At 47.7% G+C, this 23,776-nt stretch overlaps 1 protein-coding gene across 1 annotated transcript in view; it reads right to left on the minus strand.

Moving 5' to 3' along the window:
• Positions 1 to 23,776, minus strand: part of LOC109896304 (signal peptide, CUB and EGF-like domain-containing protein 1) — a 137,724-nt gene that overhangs the window by 21,902 nt on the left and 92,046 nt on the right. The window contains exons 8-9 of the mRNA XM_031832732.1: positions 22,944 to 23,060; positions 8,892 to 9,020 (exon numbers count right to left, since the gene is read on the minus strand). Coding sequence (XP_031688592.1) covers positions 8,892 to 9,020; positions 22,944 to 23,060 — 246 coding nt within the window. The remainder of the gene's footprint in view (positions 1 to 8,891; positions 9,021 to 22,943; positions 23,061 to 23,776) is intronic.

Consider the following 23,776-nt stretch of genomic DNA (forward strand, 5'->3'; position numbering starts at 1 on the left):
GTACTGGTAACCCCCTGTATAGTAGGCCTCAACATTGACTCAGTACCTGGTACCAGCCCTGTATATAGCCATCAACAGTGACTCGTACTGGTACCACCCTGTAATAATGCCTCCAACCACGTTGACTCAGTACTGGATACCCCCTGTATATAGCCATCCACATTGACTCAGTACTGGTAACCCCCTGTAATATAGCCTCCACAGTTGACTCAGTATGGTACCCCCCTGTTATAGCCTCCACATTGACTCAGTACTTGGTACCCCCTGTAATATACCGCCGCCACATTGACTCAGTACTGGTACCCCCTGTATATAGCCTCCACATTGACTCAGTACTGGTACCCCCTGTATATAGCCTCCACATTGACTCAGTACTGGTACCCCCTGTATATAGCCTCCACATTGACTCAGTACTGGTACCCCCTGTATATAGCCTCCACATTGACTCAGTACTGGTACCCCCTGTATATAGCCTCCACATTGACTCAGTACTGGTACCCCCTGTATATAGCCTCCACATTGACTCAGTACTGGTACCCCCTGTATATAGCCTCCACATTGACTCAGTACTGGTACCCCCTGTATATAGCCTCCACATTGACTCAGTACTGGTACCCCCTGTATATAGCCTCCATGTTGACTCAGTACTGGTACCCCCTGTATATAGCCTCCACATTGACTCAGTACTGGTACCCCCTGTATATAGCCTCCACATTGACTCAGTACTGGTACCCCCTGTATATAGCCTCCACATTGACTCAGTACTGGTACCCCCTGTATATAGCCTCCACATTGACTCAGTACTGGTACCCCCTGTATATAGCCTCCACGTTGACTCAGTACTGGTACCCCCTGTATATAGCCTCCACATTGACTCAGTACTGGTACCCTCTGTATATAGCCTCCACATTGACTCAGTACTGGTACCCCCTGTATATAGCCTCCACATTGACTCAGTACTGGTACCCCCTATAGTATATAGCCTCCATGTTGACCCTTCCGTACTGGTACCCACTGTATATATAGCCTCCACATTGACTCTGTACTGGTACCCCTGTATATAGCTCCACAGTTGACTCAGTACTGGTACCCCCCTGTATATAGCCTCCACATGACTCAGTACTGGTACCCCTGTATATAGCCTCCACAGTTGACTCAAGTACTGGTATCCCCTGTATATAGCCTCCACTGTTTGACTCGTACTGGTACCCCTGTATATAGCCCCCACTTGACTCACTGTACTGGTACCCCCTGTATATTAGCCTTCCACATTGACTCAGTATGGTACCCCCTGTATATAGCCTCCACATTGACTCAGTACTGGTACCCCTGTATATTAGCCTCCACTTGACTCAGTACTGGTACCCCCTGTATATAGCCTCCACATTTGACTCAGTACTGGTAACCCCCTGTATATAGCCTCCACATTGACTCAGTACTGGTACCCCCTGTATATAGCCTCCACATTGACTCAGTACTGGTACCCCTTGTATATAGCCTCCACATTGACTCAGTACTGGTACCCCCTGTATATAGCCTCCACATTGACTCAGTACTGGTACCCCCTGTATATAGCCTCCACATTGACTCAGTACTGGTACCCCCTGTATATAGCCTCCACATTGACTCAGTACTGGTACCCCCTGTATATAGCCTCCACATTGACTCAGTACTGGTACCCCCTGTATATAGCCTCCACATTGACTCAGTACTGGTACCCCCTGTATATAGCCTCCACATTGACTCAGTACTGGTACCCCCTGTATATAGCCTCCACGTTGACTCAGTACTGGTACCCCCTGTATATAGCCTCCACATTGACTCAGTACTGGTACCCCCTGTATATAGCCTCCACATTGACTCAGTACTGGTACCCCCTGTATATAGCCTCCACATTGACTCAGTACTGGTACCCCCTGTATATAGCCTCCACATTGACTCAGTACTGGTACCCCCTGTATATAGCCTCCACATTGACTCAGTACTGGTACCCCCTGTATATAGCCTCCACGTTGACTCAGTACTGGTACCCCCTGTATATAGCCTCCACATTGACTCAGTACTGGTACCCCCTGTATATAGCCTCCACATTGACTCAGTACTGGTACCCCCTGTATATAGCCTCCACATTGACTCAGTACTGGTACCCTCTGTATATAGCCTCCACATTGACTCAGTACTGGTACCCCTGTATATAGCCTCCACATTGACTCAGTACTGGTACCCCCTGTATATAGCCTCCACATTGACTCAGTACTGGTACCCCTGTATATAGCCTCCACATTGACTCAGTACTGGTACCCCCTGTATATAGCCTCCACATTGACTCAGTACTGGTACCCCCTGTATATAGCCTCCACATTGACTCAGTACTGGTACCCCCTGTATATAGCACTCCACATTGACTCAGTACTGGTACCCCCTGTATATAGCTCCAACGTTGACCAGTACTGGTACCCCCTGTATATAGCCTCAACATTGACTCAGTACTGGTACCCCCTGTATATAGCCTCCACGTTGACCCAGTACTGATACCCCCTGTATATAGCCTCCACATTGACTCAGTACTGGTACCCCCTGTATATAGCCTCCACGTTGACTCAGTACTGGTACCCCCTGTATATAGCCTCCACATTGACTCAGTACTGGTACCCCCTGTATATAGCCTCCACGTTGACTCAGTACTGGTACCCCCTGTATATAGCCTCCATGTTGACTCAGTACTGGTACCCCCTGTATATAGCCTCCACGTTGACTCTGTACTGGTACCCCCTGTATATAGCCTCCACGTTGACTCAGTACTGGTACCCCCTGTATATAGCCTCCACATTGACTCAGTACTGGTACCCCCTGTATATAGCCACCACGTTGACTCAGTACTGGTACCCCCTGTATATAGCCTCCACATTGACTCAGTACTGGTACCCCCTGTATATAGCCTCCACATTGACTCAGTACTGGTACCCCCTGTATATAGCCTCCACATTGACTCAGTACTGGTACCCCCTGTATATAGCCTCCACATTGACTCAGTACTGGTACCCCCTGTATATAGCCTCCACATTGACTCAGTACTGGTACACTCTGTATATAGGCTCCACATTGACTCAGTACTGGTACCCTCTGTATATAGCCACCACGTTGACTCAGTACTGGTACCCCCTGTATATAGCCTCCACATTGACTCAGTACTGGTACCCTCTGTATATAGCCTCCACATTGACTCTGTACTGGTACCCCCTGTATATAGCCTCCACGTTGACTCAGTACTGGTACCCCCTGTATATAGCCTCCACATTGACTCAGTACTGGTACCCCCTGTATATAGCCTCTATGTTGACTCAGTACTGGTACCCCCTGTATATAGCCTCCACGTTGACTCTGTACTGGTACCCCCTGTATATAGCCTCCACATTGACTCAGTACTGGTACCCCCTGTATATAGCCTCCACATTGACTCAGTACTGGTACCCCCTGTATATAGCCTCCACATTGACTCAGTACTGGTACCCCCTGTATATAGCCGCCACGTTGACTCAGTACTGGTACCCCCTGTATATAGCCTCCACATTGACTCAGTACTGGTACCCCTTGTATATAGCCTCCACATTGACTCAGTACTGGTACCCCCTGTATATAGCCTCCACATTGACTCAGTACTGGTACCCCCTGTATATAGCCTCCACATTGACTCAGTACTGGTACCACCTGTATATAGCCACCACGTTGACTCAGTACTGGTACCCCCTGTATATAGCCTCCACATTGACTCAGTACTGGTACCCCCTGTATATAGCCTCCACATTGACTCAGTACTGGTACCCCCTGTATATAGCCTCCACATTGACTCAGTACTGGTACCCCCTGTATATAGCCTCCACATTGACTCAGTACTGGTACCCCCTGTATATAGCCTCCACATTGACTCAGTACTGGTACCCCCTGTATATAGCCTCCACATTGACTCAGTACTGGTACCCCCTGTATATAGCCTCCACATTGACTCAGTACTGGTACCCCCTGTATATAGCCTCCACATTGACTCAGTACTGGTACCCCCTGTATATAGCCTCCACATTGACTCAGTACTGGTACCCCCTGTATATAGCCTCCACATTGACTCAGTACTGGTACCCTCTGTATATAGGCTCCACATTGACTCAGTACTGGTACCCTCTGTATATAGCCACCACGTTGACTCAGTACTGGTACCCCCTGTATATAGCCTCCACATTGACTCAGTACTGGTACCCTCTGTATATAGCCTCCACATTGACTCTGTACTGGTACCCCCTGTATATAGCCTCCACGTTGACTCAGTACTGGTACCCCCTGTATATAGCCTCCACATTGACTCAGTACTGGTACCCCCTGTATATAGCCTCTATGTTGACTCAGTACTGGTACCCCCTGTATATAGCCTCCACGTTGACTCTGTACTGGTACCCCCTGTATATAGCCTCCACATTGACTCAGTACTGGTACCCCCTGTATATAGCCTCCACATTGACTCAGTACTGGTACCCCCTGTATATAGCCTCCACATTGACTCAGTACTGGTACCCCCTGTATATAGCCGCCACGTTGACTCAGTACTGGTACCCCCTGTATATAGCCTCCACATTGACTCAGTACTGGTACCCCTTGTATATAGCCTCCACATTGACTCAGTACTGGTACCCCCTGTATATAGCCTCCACATTGACTCAGTACTGGTACCCCCTGTATATAGCCTCCACATTGACTCAGTACTGGTACCACCTGTATATAGCCACCACGTTGACTCAGTACTGGTACCCCCTGTATATAGCCTCCACATTGACTCAGTACTGGTACCCCCTGTATATAGCCTCCACATTGACTCAGTACTGGTACCCCCTGTATATAGCCTCCACATTGACTCAGTACTGGTACCCCCTGTATATAGCCTCCACATTGACCCAGTACTGGTACCCCCTGTATATAGCCTCCACATTGACTCAGTACTGGTACCCCCTGTATATAGCCTCCACATTGACTCAGTACTGGTACCCCCTGTATATAGCCTCTACATTGACTCAGTACTGGTACCCCCTGTATATAGCCTCCACGTTGACTCAGTACTGATACCCCCTGTATATAGCCTCCACATTGACTCAGTACTGGTACCCCCTGTATATAGCCTCCACGTTGACTCAGTACTGGTACCCCATGTATATAGCCTACACGTTGACTCAGTACTGGTACCCCCTGTATATAGCCTCCACATTGACTCAGTACTGGTACCCCCTGTATATAGCCTCCATGTTGACTCAGTACTGGTACCCCCTGTAACTAGCCTCCACGTTGACTCTGTACTGGTACCCCCTGTATATAGCCTCCACATTGACTCAGTACTGGTACCCCCTGTATATAGCCTCCACATTGACTCAGTACTGGTACCCCCTGTATATAGCCACCACGTTGACTGCGTACTGGTACCCCCTGTATATAGCCTCCACATTGACTCAGTACTGGTACCCCCTGTATATAGCCTCCACGTTGACTCAGTACTGGTACCCCCTGTAACTAGCCTCCACGTTGACTCTGTACTGGTACCCCCTGTATATAGCCTCCACATTGACTCAGTACTGGTACCCCCTGTATATAGCCTCCACATTGACTCAGTACTGGTACCCCCTGTATATACCCTCCACATTGACTCAGTACTGGTACCCCCTGTATATAGCCTCTACATTGACTCAGTACTGGTACCCCCTGTATATAGCCTCCACATTGACTCAGTACTGGTACCCCCTGTATATAGCCTCCACATTGACTCAGTACTGGTACCCCCTGTATATAGCCTCCACATTGACTCAGTACTGGTACCCCCTGTATATAGCCTCCACATTGACTCAGTACTGGTACCCCCTGTATATAGCCTCCACATTGACTCAGTACTGGTACCCCCTGTATATAGCCTCTACATTGACTCAGTACTGGTACCCCCTGTATATAGCCTCCACATTGACTCAGTACTGGTACCCCCTGTATATAGCCTCCACATTGACTCAGTACTGGTACCCCCTGTATATAGCCTCTACATTGACTCAGTACTGGTACCCCCTGTATATAGCCTCCACATTGACTCAGTACTGGTACCCCCTGTATATAGCCTCTACATTGACTCAGTACTGGTACCCCCTGTATATAGCCTCCACATTGACTCAGTACTGGTACCCCCTGTATATAGCCTCCACATTGACTCAGTACTGGTACACCCTGTATTTAGTCTTGTTATTGTTAAGTACATTTCTTGTGTTACTTTTTGATTGATTAGATTTTTTTTAACTTTAGTTTATTTAATAAGCATTTTCTTAACTCTATTTATTGAACTGCATTGTTGGTTAAGGGCTTGTAAGTAAGCATTTCACGGTAAGGTCTACTACACCTGTTGTATTCGGCGTACGTGACTGATTTGTATACTGGATATTGAATGCATTGAGTTTCACTATGGGGAGTTGTATGAACTGTCTTTTGTTTAGAGTGCTAGAAGCTGTGAAGAGGAATTTCCACTAAAAGTACAATACATCTGAACTGTGAACTGTCAGTGGTGAGACAGTGGATGTGTGTGTGTGTGTGTATGTGTGTGTGGTGTGGGGGTTGGAGGACTGGACACTGCAGGAGCATTTCAAAATGTTCTATCTGGAATAACAGTGTACATTCAGCCTGGTTATGTGGGTGGGAGTCTAAACAGTGACAGGGTTACTGGGTGTGTGTGTGTGTCAGGTTGGTTGCTCAAGATTCACACACATAAACACACACACGCGCAATACACAAACCCTGACCATTAAGCCATCTTCCTTGGTTGTAGCAGAGAGCATGTTTGCTTCCTTCCTCTTGAGGAACCAACAAGCTGATATATGAGTCATAGATATTACTCTCTACGACTCTTCTCCACACAAACACCCATTATTCAGCCACGGCTAATAAGACCAGTCCATTAGTCAGACTGGAGTTCATTGTTAACAAACAGAGCAGTGAAAAACAAAGCAGAGCTCTGCTCACTAAACAACCCCAAGAGGTCTTCTCAGGTGAGACTTAAAGATCCAATCCAGTGCTTCAGTCAAGCCCTCCACCCCAGGCCTGGGATAGATCAGACCAACTCACTGTGGTCAGGACCAGGGGCTGATCTAGGATCAGGTCCCCCCCTATCAATATAATCATATTCATTCAGACTTAAAAGGCCAAAGTGATCCAAGATCAGCACGCCTACAGGCCCTGGTTTGGGTTTATAATTGTTTTGTTTTATTTGAGTGAGAAAGATGTAATGACATATGTGGGTGGCTGACAGTAGCAACAGCATTACTTCAGTCCAGCGTCTCCAACTCACCTGGGCTATTTCAGGACCAAGTCATCTGGGCTGTGGAGATTTACAGAAGCTAAAAATATGGTGTGTTGTGATAAAGTTTGTCATGAGGAGGAAGTTGTTGAGGCCTGGCTTCTGTTGGCTCCTGGGCTGCTTTGCTACAGTTCTCCAGGCAACTGTCTATATGACGGGCTACAGTTAGACTACCCTACCTGATTAATGAAACTAGCATCAGACCACAGCCCCAGCCACCACGCAGCACTGGAACGACTTGAGAGAGGCGCAGCTGTATAATCTCATTTCACCGAGAGGTGCCAGTTGTTGGTGTTGGCTGACGTGCAGGTGTCAGTCGGTTTGTGGGGTGTTACACCCAAGGTTAGTGTCCCCGTTTGTTAAAACACCAAACAACGTGGCCTGTCTATTAATAAGCATACTGTGTCTGCATAAGATAAAGCTCCCTCCGTTCGCTTGACCTCGACTGTATTGTTTGAATACAGCTGCCTGTAGGGAGTCTTATTGTTCCTGGTGATTATTGTCCCATTCTCCATCACCCCTGCCCTTGTACAGGCATAGGGGTAAGTCTAAAGACTCTCTCTCTCTGTATCTGTCTCCCCCTCCACTTTCTCTCTCAGGAGGAGCCTGGCATAGCTGTAGCTCTTCTCAGACACGTATTACCATGAGCTATTTTCCCTGGAAGAGCTTACCAGCATGGAAAGAATTAAAACATTAAATAAATACAAGTTAAAAATAAAAATCTGAACAAAAATACCACTTGTTAGCAGATGGAACAACGCGTGTTTTTGGAGACTGGAAGCTTAGTTTTACAGTCAGGTAAAGCCGATGGGTGGAAGGAGCGTGTCAGTGTGTGTGTGTGTGTGTGTGTGTGTGTGTGTGTGTGTTCCTCCCATCAGCACACACCCAAGTTGAGTGTGTTATTGGCGTGTATGGAGTTGTGTAAACTGTTTGTTGGCAGTTCTTTTTGTGTTTAATATGACAGTGTTGATGTTTAATATGACACACACACACACACTCACTGGGATAAAGTTGTTTGGTGTTTTTGGTTCGGGGACAAAAACACTGCAGGGTGTTGCTGTTCATAAAATAATTTGTGATGTGTGCCTCTCCTGTCTCTCTTGCTGTGACTTGTATAGAGGAATCTGCATTTGTCCTCCAAACACAACCAGGGATTAGATATGGAGAGAAGCAGAATGCCTTAATACAACTGACAGTATATTACACCCACTGAAGGATGTCAAGTCCATTGTACTAACAAGCCTATCTGTGCATGTCATTCCAGGTGAATGATTTGTAGACCAACCCCTGTTTTGATTCTATGTGTGATCTTGCTCTGAACATAAAGCACATGAGTGAGTTACTACCGTAGAGATTTACGATAGAAACTACTAGGCCGACTGCATATTCTAGTATATCCATTCCTGCGGTCCCTATTCCGTGACACTGTGACGGCACTGGTTCCAAAGGTGGCCGTCTTAAGGCACTTTGACGTCATCGGTCATCAGACAGGAGTGTATGACAGCCGTCAGTCAGGCGGGCAGCTCACCCTGGCAGGTGCGCTCATCAGTGAGGAGCTTGTGGCCCTTCTGGCAGCTGCACTCAAAGGAGCCCACCGTGTTTTTGCAGAAATGGTCACAGCCGCCGTTATTGAACGCCTCTTGGCATTCATCTATGTCTGTATGGAGAGAGGGATGGGGGGGGAGAGGAAGAGACGGAGCATTAGGTCACAGGTACACTAAGGCAATAGGCAATACTGGTCAAAGAGAACAGAGCTTTTACACACACACACAGACACACACAGCACATAACTATGCCGTGCTAAAGTGTTCCCCCTTTAGCAGTCTCTCCCACACAGCCACTGTAATGCTGGGATGGAGATCTCCAAATTGGCAGACAACAGGCCAATAAAAGGCTTCACTGATGCCTTGGAAATCTATTCTAAGCCTCTGTAAGAGCCTTTATGGAATGGGGGGGGGGGGGGGGGGGGGTGAGAGTAAGGGTGAGACAGGGGGAGTCAGAGAGAAGTGGGGGTTTTCCTAATGCTCTTATTTGTGCTAGCAGGAAGAAGCCATGAGTTGGCAGGCCTGAAAGACAACTTGAACACGGGCCGTGCTGCGTTGTGGTGGTAAAGTAGGTTTCCATCCACACAACAAGTCCTAACCGCAGTGCCTGGGTGTCAGTGTGGGGCAGCCGCCCTCAGTCACAAACGTATTGTCACAACACCGGGAAGATATTATCCCAGAGCAAACAAACCTGTGGGAGTCCCATCGCTGTTCCCTGAAGGCCTCACCTGCCTCTTTCATTCTCTTATTCATTCCCTCTTTCTTTTCACTCGTTCAGATCTCTGATAAAATGACTGAAGTCTCATTCACCCGTGGTTTCTTTTCTGCTGCCAGACCATTTCTTTATGCGGTTTCATTATTCTATTGATTTCTTTCTCTCTCTTTCTCTTCCTCTTGGCATGTGTGTGTGTGTGTGTGTGTGTGTGTGTGTGTGTGTGTGTGTGTGTGTGTGTGCGCCAGGCAGTGGGTGTGTATACGTGTGCGAGCATGTGTGTGCACGCTCTTGCGTTTGTGTGCACTTGTGTGTGTGTGATGGTATCAAGTGCAATGGTAGCTTCACGGCGCTCGGCAGCAGACAGCATGTTACAGGCTCAGGGGGCTTGTTGAGAGGGATCCTCCACTAGCCTCTGCTGTCTGATCCTACGACACGCTCTTTACCTGGAACTAATGGAACAGCCTGCTGCTTCTGCTGTACACAACACTGTCTAGCCCACCATGCAAGGACTTAGAGAAGAGGGGAGAGACAGAGAGAGAGAGAGAGAGAGAGAGAGAGAGAAAGAGAGCGACAGAGAGAGAGAGCAAGAGAGAGTGAGAGAAAGAGAGAGAGAACGAGAGAGAAAGAGAGAGCGAGGGGGAGGGGTGTTGAATGAATACATAATTGAACCCACCCCTCCCTCCTCACCCCTAAAGGCTTGCACCATCCAGGGGTTTGATGGATTTCTCATAACTTCCATCTACCTCTCCTCCCCCCACCTCCTGCCCATGTGACTAGGTCTTCCTGAATCCCTGTGGAATAAAGGCCCAGGTGTGTGAGACGATCCAGAGACGTAGACCAGGAATAATAAGCGAGCCGGATCCCCTGGGGCTGTGCATGCAGTGCCAACCCTCCAGCCTGGTGGGATCTGATGTCACGCTGCATCCCCCCCTAACCCCATCCCTTCTCTCTCCTCACCCCTTCCTCTTTCTAAATATGTGCCCTCAGCCGAACCCTGGAGAGGGTCACTGGGTATATTTCCCTCCTGAGAGGACTGGCAACTGGCAAACACTCAACAAGGGAGGAAAGGAAAGAGGAAGAGATGGAAATGAAAGTGGAGGAGGAGGTAGAAGGTAGGAAGAGATGGAAATGAAAGTGGAGGAGGAGGTAGAAGGTAGATGTAGTGGACGAGGAGAAACGTAAGGGGAAGAAAGGAGGAAAGTGGAAGGGTAGAGGGAGGAGGAAGGGTAGAGGGGGGAGGAAGGGTAGAGGGAGGAGGAAGAGATGGAAGAGAAAGTAAAGGAGGGAGGGAGTATTAAGAGGAGGAGGGAGAAAGGGAAATAAAAGAGGAGGAAAGTGGAAGAGTGGAGGGAGGAGGAAGAGGACAATAGCACGGCAGATTACACGGTCTAAGCCCGTTTTGATTGGTGCTCTAAGTGATGAAAACGGCTGGGGATTAACACCTAAGCCTTTGAGTCAGAGAGTCAGCCAAGCAAGACACCACAGGGAAGACTCATCTAAGAGAGGAGTGGAGGGGAGGAGGGGGAGAGGAGGAGAGTAGGAGAGGAGGGAGAGGTGAGTGGAAGAAAAAGAGAGGTTAGATGGAAAGGGGTAGAGAAAAACAGGAGGAGAAGGGAAGTCGGTGGGGAAGGCGCAGTCAGATATTGCATGTCTCCATTGTTACCTTTAATAGCCAGTCCACTGTGCAATGAGCCAAGTCAGACAAATATATACAGTTGAGTGATATAAAAGAACATCAGAATAAAATAGTCCTCAGACGACAGGGCCTGTGTTCTCCTATAACAATGTATCCTGATATAAGGAACCGCTCCATCAAGGCTGAAGTGCAGTGTAACCTCACTGTACAGTGGAATTCCATAGACTGATTTGAGGGCCTTCCTATTTGCATATATACTACAACTACAATCAGAGACAGTAAATATTTTGAGGAGCCAGGTAGCCTAGTGGTTAGAGAGTTGGGCCAGTAACCGAAAGGTTGCTGGATTAAATCCCCGAGCTGACAAAGTAAAAATCTATGGTTCTGCAGTTAACCCACTGTTCCCCGGTAGGCCGGGGAAAAATAATTTGCTGTTAACTGACTTGCCTAGTTAAATACATGTTCAACTGTCCACAGCCTTTAAGGGGATTGTCCTACATCTGGCTTTCCTCAGACTCTGGAGGTAAGGACGCTCATCTCAGTACTGGCTCACGGCTGACCCTCTGAACAGACGACCTCATTGAAAGTTGTGCTCTCAAGCAATGACCTCATCAAAAGCTGAGTTCTCAAGCAATGGCCTCATCAAAAGCTGAGCTCTCAAGCAATGACCTCATCAAAAGCTGCGCTCTCAAGCAATGACCTCATCAAAAGCTGTGCTCTCAAGCAATGACCTCATCAAAAGCTGAGCTCTCAAGCAATGACCTCATCAAAAGCTGAGCTATCAACACTGACAGATTCACTTGCTTTCTTTCTCTCCACTCCTCCATCATCATTTGCTTTTTGATGATTGCTTCCTAGAGAGAAGACCTCTTTCTGTTCTGTCCTCTCTGCTCCCCCTTTCTATCTCCTCCACTTTCTGATCATTTCTTCCTCTTGTCTCTCTTTTAAATCAATCATGGCTATTTCCCAGTTCCGTTTCCTTGGCATGCCGACAGCAGATCTCATCTCTATAGAAAGGATGGCTACCTTTCTCCCTAGAGGGGATATTCTCTCTCTCTCACACATTCTCTCTCTCTTTCTCTCCCTCTCTCTACATTCTTAGAAAAAAAAGGTGCTATCTACAACCGAGGGTTCTACATGGAACCCAAAAGGGTTCTACCTGGAACCAAAAAGGATTATCCTATAGGGACAGCCGAAGAACCCTTTTGGAACCCTTTTTTCTAAGAGTGTACCCCCTCTCTCGCTCCACATCTCTCTCACACACACACACACACACACACACACGCACGCACACACACACCTCCCCCGCCGTCCCTCAGATGCCAATTTCCCACCATCCCAGACAAGTCTACAGAAGGTATAACAATATCTCCCCCAACCTACCCAGCGCAAACTTCCCCAACACAGACAAAGATCCCTAATTATTCAGTAAGTCTGGCAGCCATAACCACTGGCATAGCATAGCATAGCCACCACATTTCCCCACACTTAATGACCACTCTGTGGAAGCCTGAGCCCAATAATGTCCTATATAATTACCTGTAATAGCCCTTAAATAAGCTTCAATCTTAAATAAAAACATTAAGCATCCACACATCTTGAAATTATAAAACACTGTGTGAGAGAGAAATTGTGTGTGTAAATGAGAGAGGGAGTGTGTATGTCTGTGTGTGTGAGAGAGAGAGAAAGAGAGAAAGAAAGAGAGAGAGAGAGAGAGAGAGAGAGGGAGAGAGAGAGAGAGAGAGAGAGAGAGAGAGAGAGAGAGAGAGAGAGGGAGGAGAAACATGTGCGTCAACAGCAACCTTGGGAAAATCTTCTGCATTATCATTAACAGCAGACTCGTACATTTCCTCAATGAAAACTATGTATTGAGCAAATGTCAAATTGGCTTTTTACCAAATTACCGTACAACAGACCATGTATTCACCCTGCACACCCTAATTGACAACCAAACAAACCAAAACAAAGGCAAAGTCTTCTCATGCTTTGTTGATTTCAAAAAAGCATTCGACTCAATTTGGCATGAGGGTCTGCTATACAAATTGATGGAAAGTGGTTGTTGGGGGTAAAACATACGACATTATAAAATCCATGTACACAAACAACAAGTGTGCGGTTAAAATTGGCAAAAAAACACAAATTTCTTCCCACAGGGCTGTGGGGTGAGACAGGGATGCAGGTTAAGCCCCACCCTCTTCAACATATATATCAACGAATTGGCGCAGGCACTAGAAAAGTCTGCAGCACCCGGCCTCATCCTACCAGAATCTGAAGTCAAATGTGTACTGTTTGCTGATGATCTGGTGCTTCTGTCCCCAACCAAGGAGGGCCTACAGCAGCACCTATATATTCTGCACAGATTCTACCAGGCCTGGGCCCTGACAGTAAATCTCAGTAAGACCAAAATAATGGTGTTCCAAAAAGGTCCAGTCTCCAGGACCATAGGTACAAATTCCATCTAGACACGGTTGCCCTAGAGCACACAATAAACTATACATACCTGGGCCTAAACATCAGCGCCACAGGTAATTTCCACAAAGCTGTGAACGATCTGAGAGACAAGGCAAGAAGGGCATTCTATGCCATCAAAAGGAACATAAAATTCAACATACCAATTAGGATCTTGCTAAAAATACTTGAATCAGTCATAGAGCCCATTGCCCTTTATGGTTGTGAGGTCTGGGGTCTGCTCACCATCCAAGATTTCACAAAATGGGACAAACACCAAATTGAGACTCTGCATGCAGAATTCTGCAAAAATATCCTCCGTGTACAGCGTAGAACACCAAATAATGCATGCAGAGCAGAATTAGGCCGATACCCACTAATTATCAAAATCCAGAAAAGAGCCATTAAATACTACAACCACCGAAAAGGAAGCAATTCCCAAACCTTCCATAACAAAGCCATCACCTACAGAGAAATTAACCTGGAGAAGAGTCCCCTAAGCAAGCTGGTCCTGGGGCTCTGTTCACAAACACACCCCACAGAGCCCCAGGACAGCAACACAATTAGACCCAACCAAATCATGAGAAAACAAAAAGAGAATTACTTGACACATTGGAAAGAATTAACAAAAAAACTGAGCAAACTAGAAGTGGGAAGTGAGACAGGGGAGTGGGAAGTAAGACAGTGGAGTGGGAAGTGAGACAGGGAGTGGGAAGTGAGACATATGGGAGTGGGAAGTGAGACAGAGGAGTGGGAAGTGAGACAGGGGAGTATGAAGTGAGACAGGGGAGTCGGAAGTGAGACAGGGGAGTGGGAAGGAGACAGGGGAGTGGGAAGTGAGACAGGAGAGTGGGAAGTGAGACAAGGAAGAGAAGTGTGACAGGGAGTGGGAAGTGAGACAGGGGAGTGGGACAGAGAGGAAGAGATAGAGTAGTCGGGTGAAGAGTCAATAAGATGCTGGGAGAGCAGTATCCATCTTCATCTGTCCACTTCAATGGAGGGAGAGGGAGACAGAGAGAGACCACCTAAAAGGAAGAGATTCCCAAAGCCATCACCTACAGAAAGATGAACCTGGAGAAGAGTCACCTAAGCAAGCTGGTCCTGGGGCTCTGTTCACAAACACACCCCACAGAACCCCAGGACAGCAACACAATTAGACCCAACCAAATCATGAGAAAACAAAAATATAATTACTTGACACATTGGAAAGAATTAACAACAAAAAAACAGAGCAAACTAGAATGTTATTTGGCCCTACACAGAGTACACAGTGGCAGAATACCTGACTACTGTGACTGACCCAAACTTAAGAAAGCTTTGACTATGTACAGACTCAGTGAGCATAGCCTTGCTGTTGAGAAAGACTGCCATTGCTCCCAAGAGAAGATAGGCTATGTGCTCACTGCCCACAAAATTAGGTGGAAACTGAGCTGCAATTCCTAACCTCCTGCCCAATGTATGGCCATATTAGAGACACATATTTCTCTCAGATTACACAGATCCACAAAGAATACCATATCTACTGGGTGAAATCCCACAGTGTGCCATCACAGTAGTAAGATGTGTGACCTGTTGCCACAAGAAAAGGGCAACCAGTGAAGAACCCCATTGTAAGTACAATATTTATTTATTTTCCATATTTATTTATTTTTTTACTATTTGCACATCGTTACAACACTATATATAGACATAATATGACATTTTAAATTACTTTATTATTTTGGAACTTCTGTGAGTGTAATTTTGACTGTTTTTTAAATTATTGTTAATTTCACTTTTGTTTATAATCTACTTCACTTGCTTTGGCAATGTTAACATATGTTTCCCATACCAATAAAGCCCTAGAATTGAAATTGAATTGAGAGAGCACCTCTGTGATTGCATTGCACACACATCTGGGCTGCCAGGGGCCAGCTGGTAGTTAGGCCTCTATTAACGACGGCATAGCTCATTAAGGCTCTCCTACATATGATGTACCATAATGAGGACCTCGCTCAGGGAGGGGAGAGGTGGTAGGGGAGACCTGGGTAGGGAAAGAGGGATGGAAAGGAAATGAGAGCAACGAACGGAGCGGAGAAGGAATGGGGATGTCTTTATGTTCCAACCTTCTCAGTCACTCACTCTCTCACTCATTCAATCTTCCACTCTCTATGTCCACTGCTCTATCTCTCACTCTCCCCTTATCTCTTGTATCTGCCTCTCATTTTAGATATCTCTTTTTGTTCCTATCTCCATCTCTCTTCCGTTCTCAATCATTTGAATCTCTCTAAGTGTCTGGGTGTGAGAACAGGGGTGTCATCTGTCAACGCATACACACACGCACGCACACACACAAACAGACAAACACCCACACCCATCTTCCATCAATCTCCCATCCCTGTTTGACATTTACCACCAGTTCGATCGATACCCTGCTTCATCTGCGATCAATAGGTCCATTCTGAGCCCTGCTGCTCCCTGAAGATAACCAGCCAATAGCAGCTCATTACCATCTTCTTACAGCCATCTGCCTGAATGGCTTGTTGACTGACTGGCTGGTTGACTGTCTACTGGCTGGCTGACTGGCTAACTGTCTACTGGCTGGCTGATTGACCGGCTGGCTTACTGGCTGACTAGCTGGCTGACTGGATGTATGACTGACTGACTGGCTGGTTGGTTGGCTGGCTGACTGGGTACTGACAATCTACTGGATGACTGGCTGGCTACTGTCTAACTGACTGACTGACTGTCTGCTGGCTGACTTTCTACTGGCTGACTGTCTACTGGCTGACTGTCTACTGGCTGACTGACTGGCTTATTGTCTACTGTCTGGCTGACTAACTGACTGGTTAACTGACTGACTGGTTAACTGACTGACTGGCTAACTGTCTGACTGACTGGCTGAATGACTGACTGACTGGCTGGCTGGGCACACTGCTGCTGCTGGGAAGGCTGAGGGCCAAATGGGAAGGACTAACATCCACCTGGGCTAAGAGAAACAAACGCACTGGCTTACTGCTCCTTGCTCCTCTTAGGATAGGAGGTTGTAAGCCCAAGGCAGCACTAGGATCTGTGTTTACAGTGAGAAATCCAACACTATATGAGATATGAGAACAGAACACAGTGTTACTGCTAAGTTCATTATTTATATACCCTTTATTTACTGCTAAGTTATTGCTAAGTTAACCTGAGCCCTGAGCGGATGCAGAGGAAAAGCCTTGTGACGGTGGTTTAGGGTTCAACAGACGATTAGGATCGATTGAAATTAACAACAGTGTAGGATAAATAATCGACCGGTAATGAGAATATGGCTGAACGTTGACCTCTGGCCCTTGACCTCAATACAGTAAGTAGAACAGAGGGATCAACTGGAAGGTCATTGTTGCATAAGATGCTTGTGAGTCGATAAAAGTCCTCTCAAAAGACAAAGATAGGAGATAGAGAACGGAAAGAGGGAGAAGCAGCAAACAAGACAGACAGAAAGAAAGAGAAGAAGAAAGAACGTTTGTATTGTAACATAAACTGCGGTCATCGGGGATAAAAACCATTGGAGAGAGAGAGTGAGAGTGAGAGAGAGATGAGGAATGTGGAAGCTCTTTGGTTGCTGCTGCAGGCTTATCTCTGAGCGCTCGCGTAGCCTTGGTACGCACCTCGGGAAAACTGTGTAGTTTTACAAAATATTTACAGTAAAAAAGCAATTCATTTGAGGAAACCTGAACCTGTCCAAATAATTTGGGGACGGGAGAAGGGGGATCTACTGTTCATAAAAAGCAGTGTTTACCTCAGTGTGACCACCTCAGGCTGCTAATGTGGGAGACGACGGGCGGCCCGGGCCAGAGCCGGCCGGGTATTTATCAGAGGACTTAAACAGCCCACTCTGTTTGCTTTGTCCCTAAAGACTCTCCTCCGTCTAATAACAGAGGCTCTATGGGCCGCATCTGGGCCAAGAGCAACTCCTGTAAAGAGCAACACAACAGTAAAATAAAACAGCAGGCAGGGCCGACGCCGGCCTGACGGAGGGAGAGCCGGAACGGTTGAGGGCCGGAGCTGGGCCAGAGTCATGTAAGGTGATGGAGATAGGAGTGTTATTGTGGAGATTACTGGGCCTGACATGTTAATACCGTGGGCTGCTGAGAGCATTGGTACTTTCTGGAGGCTTTCTGTCTGGACGAGTGGGGGTTTATGGCGAAGCGACTCCGTACAGTAGCTTCCAGTCTCTTGAGGGCACAAAGTGATAGTGAAGCTATGACAATAAAGCTAGTGGGAGCGGTAGGTGGGAAGGTGAGGGTGAGAATCAAAGGTGTTGCTGACTATGATACAGTTCATTTACTGAGATTGGCTGAGCCGCATAACGTATGTCCCCTTATAACCCAACAAGCTTGTAGCCTATCACCTGGTTTCTCCTTGTCTGTGTTAAGGGACTACAGTAATGGGTCTTTGACTGGATTACAGGATGTGTGTGTGTTCAGGCGTTCGCTGGTACTGGGGAGTGGAATGCAGGCCAGTGAAGACATGTCCATACACACACTGTACAACTGAGCAGCTCAGTCTCCCTGCACCAACCACACACACTCACTCACACACTCACTCACTCACTCACTCACTCACTCACTCACTCACTCACTCACTCACTCACTCACTCACACACAATGAAAATGTGTAAACACAAACACACACACACAAACACACGCACACACAACTCACCCACCCCCCGACATGCACCTTCTAATCAAACATCTGGAAACTGTTCACAAATTCACTTTTCTTCTCCCTCTCTCCTTCCGCCTCTCCCTCTCTTCTCTCCGTCTCTCCCTCCGTCCGCAGGAGAGCCCTGTGATAAAAACGCCTCCTTCCATTGGCACGTCTGTCATCGCGGAGCGAGGGAACCGTCTCGTCTGTCAGCGCAGATGAAAGGCTGTTTATCAGACGCCTGGGATTTAAACATGCCCTAAATAGTTTATATTGAAATGATTATGTTAGGGGGGGGGGGGACAGAGCAGAGAGACAGAGGGCTCTGCCTACAGTACCTCACAGCATGACATTTACCTCCCCACTAACTACTAACCCCACAAAACCACAAACTGCTGTCTACAATACTCTATCTACATTAACAGCACATCACTACCTACTATCTCTATGCTATAAAACACCTCTACCCCCTGGGCCTATCTGCAAATTACAACACATCACTGGCACAACCCAATATGCTATAACACATAACAAAGGAGCTGGACTACGGGAAAAGGCGGGCTGAACAGGCCCCCATTAACATTGATGAGGCTGTAGTGGAGCGGGTCAAGAGTTTCAAGTTCCTTAGTGTCCACATCACCAACGATCTATCATGGTCCAAACACACCAAGACAGTTGTGAAGAGGGCACGACAAAACCTTTTTCCCCTTCAGGAGACTGAAAAGATTTGGAATGGGTCCCCAGATCCTCAAAATGTTCTACAGCTGCACCATCGAGAGCATCCAGACCAGTTGCATCACCGCCTGGTATGGCAACGGCTCGGCATCTGACCGTAAGGCGCTACAGAGGGTAGTGGGGACGGCCCAGTACATCACTGGGGCCAAGCTCCCTGCCATCCAGGACCTATATAATAGGCGGTGTCAGAGGAAGGCCCATAAAAGACACCAGTCACCCAAGTAACCCACTGTTTTATCTGCTACCGCACAGCAAGCGGTACCGGAGCATCAAGTCTAGGACCAAAAGGCTCCTCAACAGCTTCTACCCACAAGCCATTAGACTGCTGAACAATTCATAAAAATCGTCACCAGACAATTTACATTGACCCCCCTCTTGTATACTGCTGCTACTTGCTGTTTGTTTGTTACCTATGCATAGTCACTTTGACCCCACCTACATGTACAGATTACCTCAACTAGCCTGTACCCCTGCACACTGACTAGGTACTGGTGCCCCTTGTATATAGCCTCGTTATTCTTATTCTTATTGTTCCTTTTTATTATTACTTTTTATTTTAGTCCACTTGGGGAAAAAAATGTTTTCTTCTTCAACTGCACTGTTGGTTAAGGGCTTGTAAGTCAGCGTTTCACGGTAAAGTCTGCACTTGTTGTATTTTGCACATGTGGGAAATTACGTTTGATTTGATATGATTCATTACACAGTAGAGCACAGTCACACACTACACTCCTTATGGGTCAGCTCAGCTGTGATATCGGCTAGCTTAGCCAAGACCCTATCAGCCCATTTCATCTGTCACAGACCATTGCCAAGGTTACAGGAAGCTTTGGTCCATGCAGGGGGCAGCATGGAGACAAGGCCAGGGGAGTTGTACATGTGGCCAAGCCCCAGTGGACATTAGGGAGCATGAGACAGACAGGCAGTCTAAATGGTCTGAATAAAATGTCTTTAATGATCAATAAAACCCCTGGCTGACTGACTGGGCTCAGGGAGAGATGATCTGTCCCGGACAGAGACAGACTGAAGTAATGCTGGCTGGAGACTGGAGAGGAGTTCAGAGTTTATAGTTGAGGTGGGTGAGTGCAGTCAGTTCAGGGTATTAATACCCCACCATGGGAAGACAATGACTGCATGGTATTTTCCTTACTGATATGCTTGAGTGCCTGTGTATTCAGTGTGGATGTGTGTATTGATTGCGTGCATGCACATGTGTGTACATGCACGGTGCCTTCATGTGTATGTCTATCATGTAAGTAGGTGTGTGTGTGTTTGCAGTCAGCGGCAGATGGCTCCCTCCATGTTTTCCTGCTCCATCCCTCCACCCTTCATGCCCAGCTGATGGATGGTGATGGGTGATGGATGTGGTGCTGTCTGTGCTGTCTCACAGCTCCAGCTCAGATCAGGTCAAACACTAGTGGATTTATGGAGCCCAGGGGCCTAACTCAGCCACATTATCTGGGCGGTACACAGCCGGACTGCAGCCCTATCCATCTTCTCCACTCAACTGGCCCCCGGAAAACACAGGAGAGGCTAACTTTTCATTTTCCTGCACCATAAAAGCTTGGTTGTCCTGTTAAGCGCACAAATCAAAGGCAGAGACAGACGGGAGACAGACGGGAGATAGACGGGAGACAGACGGGACACAGACGGGAGACAGACGGGACACAGACGGGAGACAGACGGGACACGGACGGGAGACGGACGGGAGACGGACGGGAGACTGACGGGAGACAGAAGGGAGACGGACGGGAGACAGGCGGGAGACAGACGGGACACAGACGTGACACAGACGGGAGACAGGCGGGAGACAGACGGGACACAGACGAGAGACAGACGGGAGACAGACGGGACACAGACGGGAGACAGACGGGACACAGACGGGAGACAGACGGGAGACAGACGGGAGACAGACGGGTGACAGACGGGAGACAGACGGGAGTGGAAGTTGTCCACACAAGCTGCTGGGGTTTGAACTTGACATTGGAGCGACAGACAGACTAGATGTTTTCTCACACTGCAACCAACGCAGGGCTGGACCCTTCCAGTCACAGCTGACCTTGTTAGCAGACAATGACGTGGCCATGGAGGATTCTACGATATATCATTATCAACAGGTTTCAATGACCATAATGGTGTGTCTGATATGATGTGTCCAAACAACTGAATGAACGATATGCCTCTTCTCTTTGCTGGAGATGACAGATGCTGTTAGGTAGTAATGCTCTCTGTAACCCCCCTCTGTTGTATCTCCCCACTATACAGCTGGGTGGCGCTGTGTCAGTCTGTGTGAGTGTGTGTGTGTGTGTGTGTGTGTATGTGTGTGTGTGTGTGTACTATATGTGTGTGAGAGGAAAAGAGAGAGACAGTGCAGCGTGGGCCTCACTGTTCAAACAGCTGAAAGTTTGCCGACGAGTCGTCTGCCTGCCAGCCAGACAGCCCCGGCTCCAGTATTTCACACACTTACATGCCACATTCTCAAACTTCTTGACACGAAATACACACACACACACACACACACACACAGACACACACACACACACACACACACACACACACACACACACACACACACACATACACACAGACACTTGGTCACACAGGTACACACACACGCACACTTGGTCACACAGGTACACACGCACACACACACACTTGGTCACACAGGTACACACACACACACACACACACACAGACACTTGGTCACACAGGTACACACACACACACACACACACACGACATTGGACATAAAGAGTCGCTGCCATGTAACCTACAAGTCATTGCTATGGCGACTCCTATAGCAGTTCCCCTCCTCAAACGTGTCTTGTCACATGTGGGCAGAGTTGGGTTGAGCAGCGAAGTAACAGCACTCCCCACATCCTCAGTGTAGATCTTCAACTATTCTGATGTGAACCAACTCAACTCAACAGCCCGAGGAAAACTTTTTGTTTTCTCTTCCCCAGTCTCTTCTTCAGATCAGGGCAGATGAAGGAACAGAGATTAGGAGATGAGGAGAGAAAGTAGCCACTATGCTCTTGAGATGCACCCAAGTGTGTCTCATGCAAGCCAGACCACAGTGTAGCTGTTCCTCAGCCCTATCAATGATCCCTGATACAAATCAACAATACCACTCCACACGAAAGCACTGTATTTTCCATTAGGGTGACCCTGGGGTCAGAAACATCAACCGCCCCCTGTTTGTTTAGGGACAAGCCTCAATCAACTATCCGCTAAAATAATCCATTTCACTGTGTCTATGTGGCAGCCCGGTAGGGCCTTGGCCACTGCCTTTGACGTCACGGGCGGAATTTGGGAAGTGGAAACACTTAGCGGCAACATCAACAACAGCAGCACTGCCAGTGACCGCGCCAGAGACCGGAGCCTCTCTCTGCTCCACGCGAGGAGGCGAAGTGAACTTCGCGACGCAGGGTTGGTTGGTCTTGGCCCAAGATCACTCAGATACCACTCATACCAGCCACAGATACCAGACCCCTGGACCACCTCCGCAAAGGATCCTCTCAACTCAGTACCATTCAATACCACATAACTTGCCCATATAGCGTTATAATGGAAAAATACGGTTGAGTGCTGATACAGAATGAGTCCTCATTCTTAACAGCACTAGCAGTGTGTTTTCAAGATGAAACGAGCACACTAAAGGGTTGGGTGCTATCAAGGCATGAGTTAAAGCCGCCAGTCACATGGAGAGAGAGAGAGAGAGAGAGAGAGAGAGAGAGAGAGAGAGAGAGAGAGAGAGGGGGAAGTAAAGAAGATAGGGGAGAGCCGTAGGGGACAGTAGGGCCACACGGACACACACACACACACCTATACACTGACCTTTGCAGGTCTTGCCGTCTGGCTGCAGGGTGAATCCCACGGGGCAGCTGCAGCGGACCCCTGTAGCCGTGTCCTTGCACGTCCGGTCACAGCCGCCATTGTTCACCGCACAGGTTTCTGGGTGAAACAAAAATATACAGTGGGAGAAAAGAGAGGAGGGGCGGGGGGGGGGGGCAGGGGAGGGGTGTTAACCTACTGACTGGCACGCATATCTAAAGAGCAGAACGGAGTCTAAAGAGAGAAACAGTAGACAGCGAAGATATGACGGGTGGGTTGAGAAGAGGCTGCATACAATGGGGAAATACACAACAGGGCCATGTGGTGTACTCAGGGCATTTGGCTATTCCATCATACCCATTCAGACTTCATTTCCACGATACTAAGCATCTGTCAAGACATTGTGGTTGTCCATCAGACCAGTGACAGGTTATGAGACGGAACACAGCTGTTACAGACCGACTGTAAACTCAGGATTCTGTTGAACATCATTGATTGGAACACCTGGCAGACCAAATGAGAGAAAGACAGATTTCTACCAAACATACACAGGAGAATAATGGGCAACATATGCTGATAAGGAAAGGAACTCAGTAGCCGAGTTAAGACAGGTGTGCCTTGTTTCCAAAAAAAACGTCAACATTTAGTCAAAAACGATACTGAAGGTGAAGTAGAGAAAACACGAGAGTCTATAATATAGTCAGTGGTGGGATCGAGTATGTGGCGAAGATAAGGTTTGCTCTGACTTGTGAATATTGCCTGAGCTAATCCCAAAACAAACAGCACCTAATGGCATCTCCACTTCACCTGCGCAGCCCAATGTTGCTATAGGAAAG

This window comes from Oncorhynchus kisutch, linkage group LG9 (assembly GCF_002021735.2).
Source record: "Oncorhynchus kisutch isolate 150728-3 linkage group LG9, Okis_V2, whole genome shotgun sequence".
Taxonomy (NCBI): domain Eukaryota; kingdom Metazoa; phylum Chordata; class Actinopteri; order Salmoniformes; family Salmonidae; genus Oncorhynchus; species Oncorhynchus kisutch.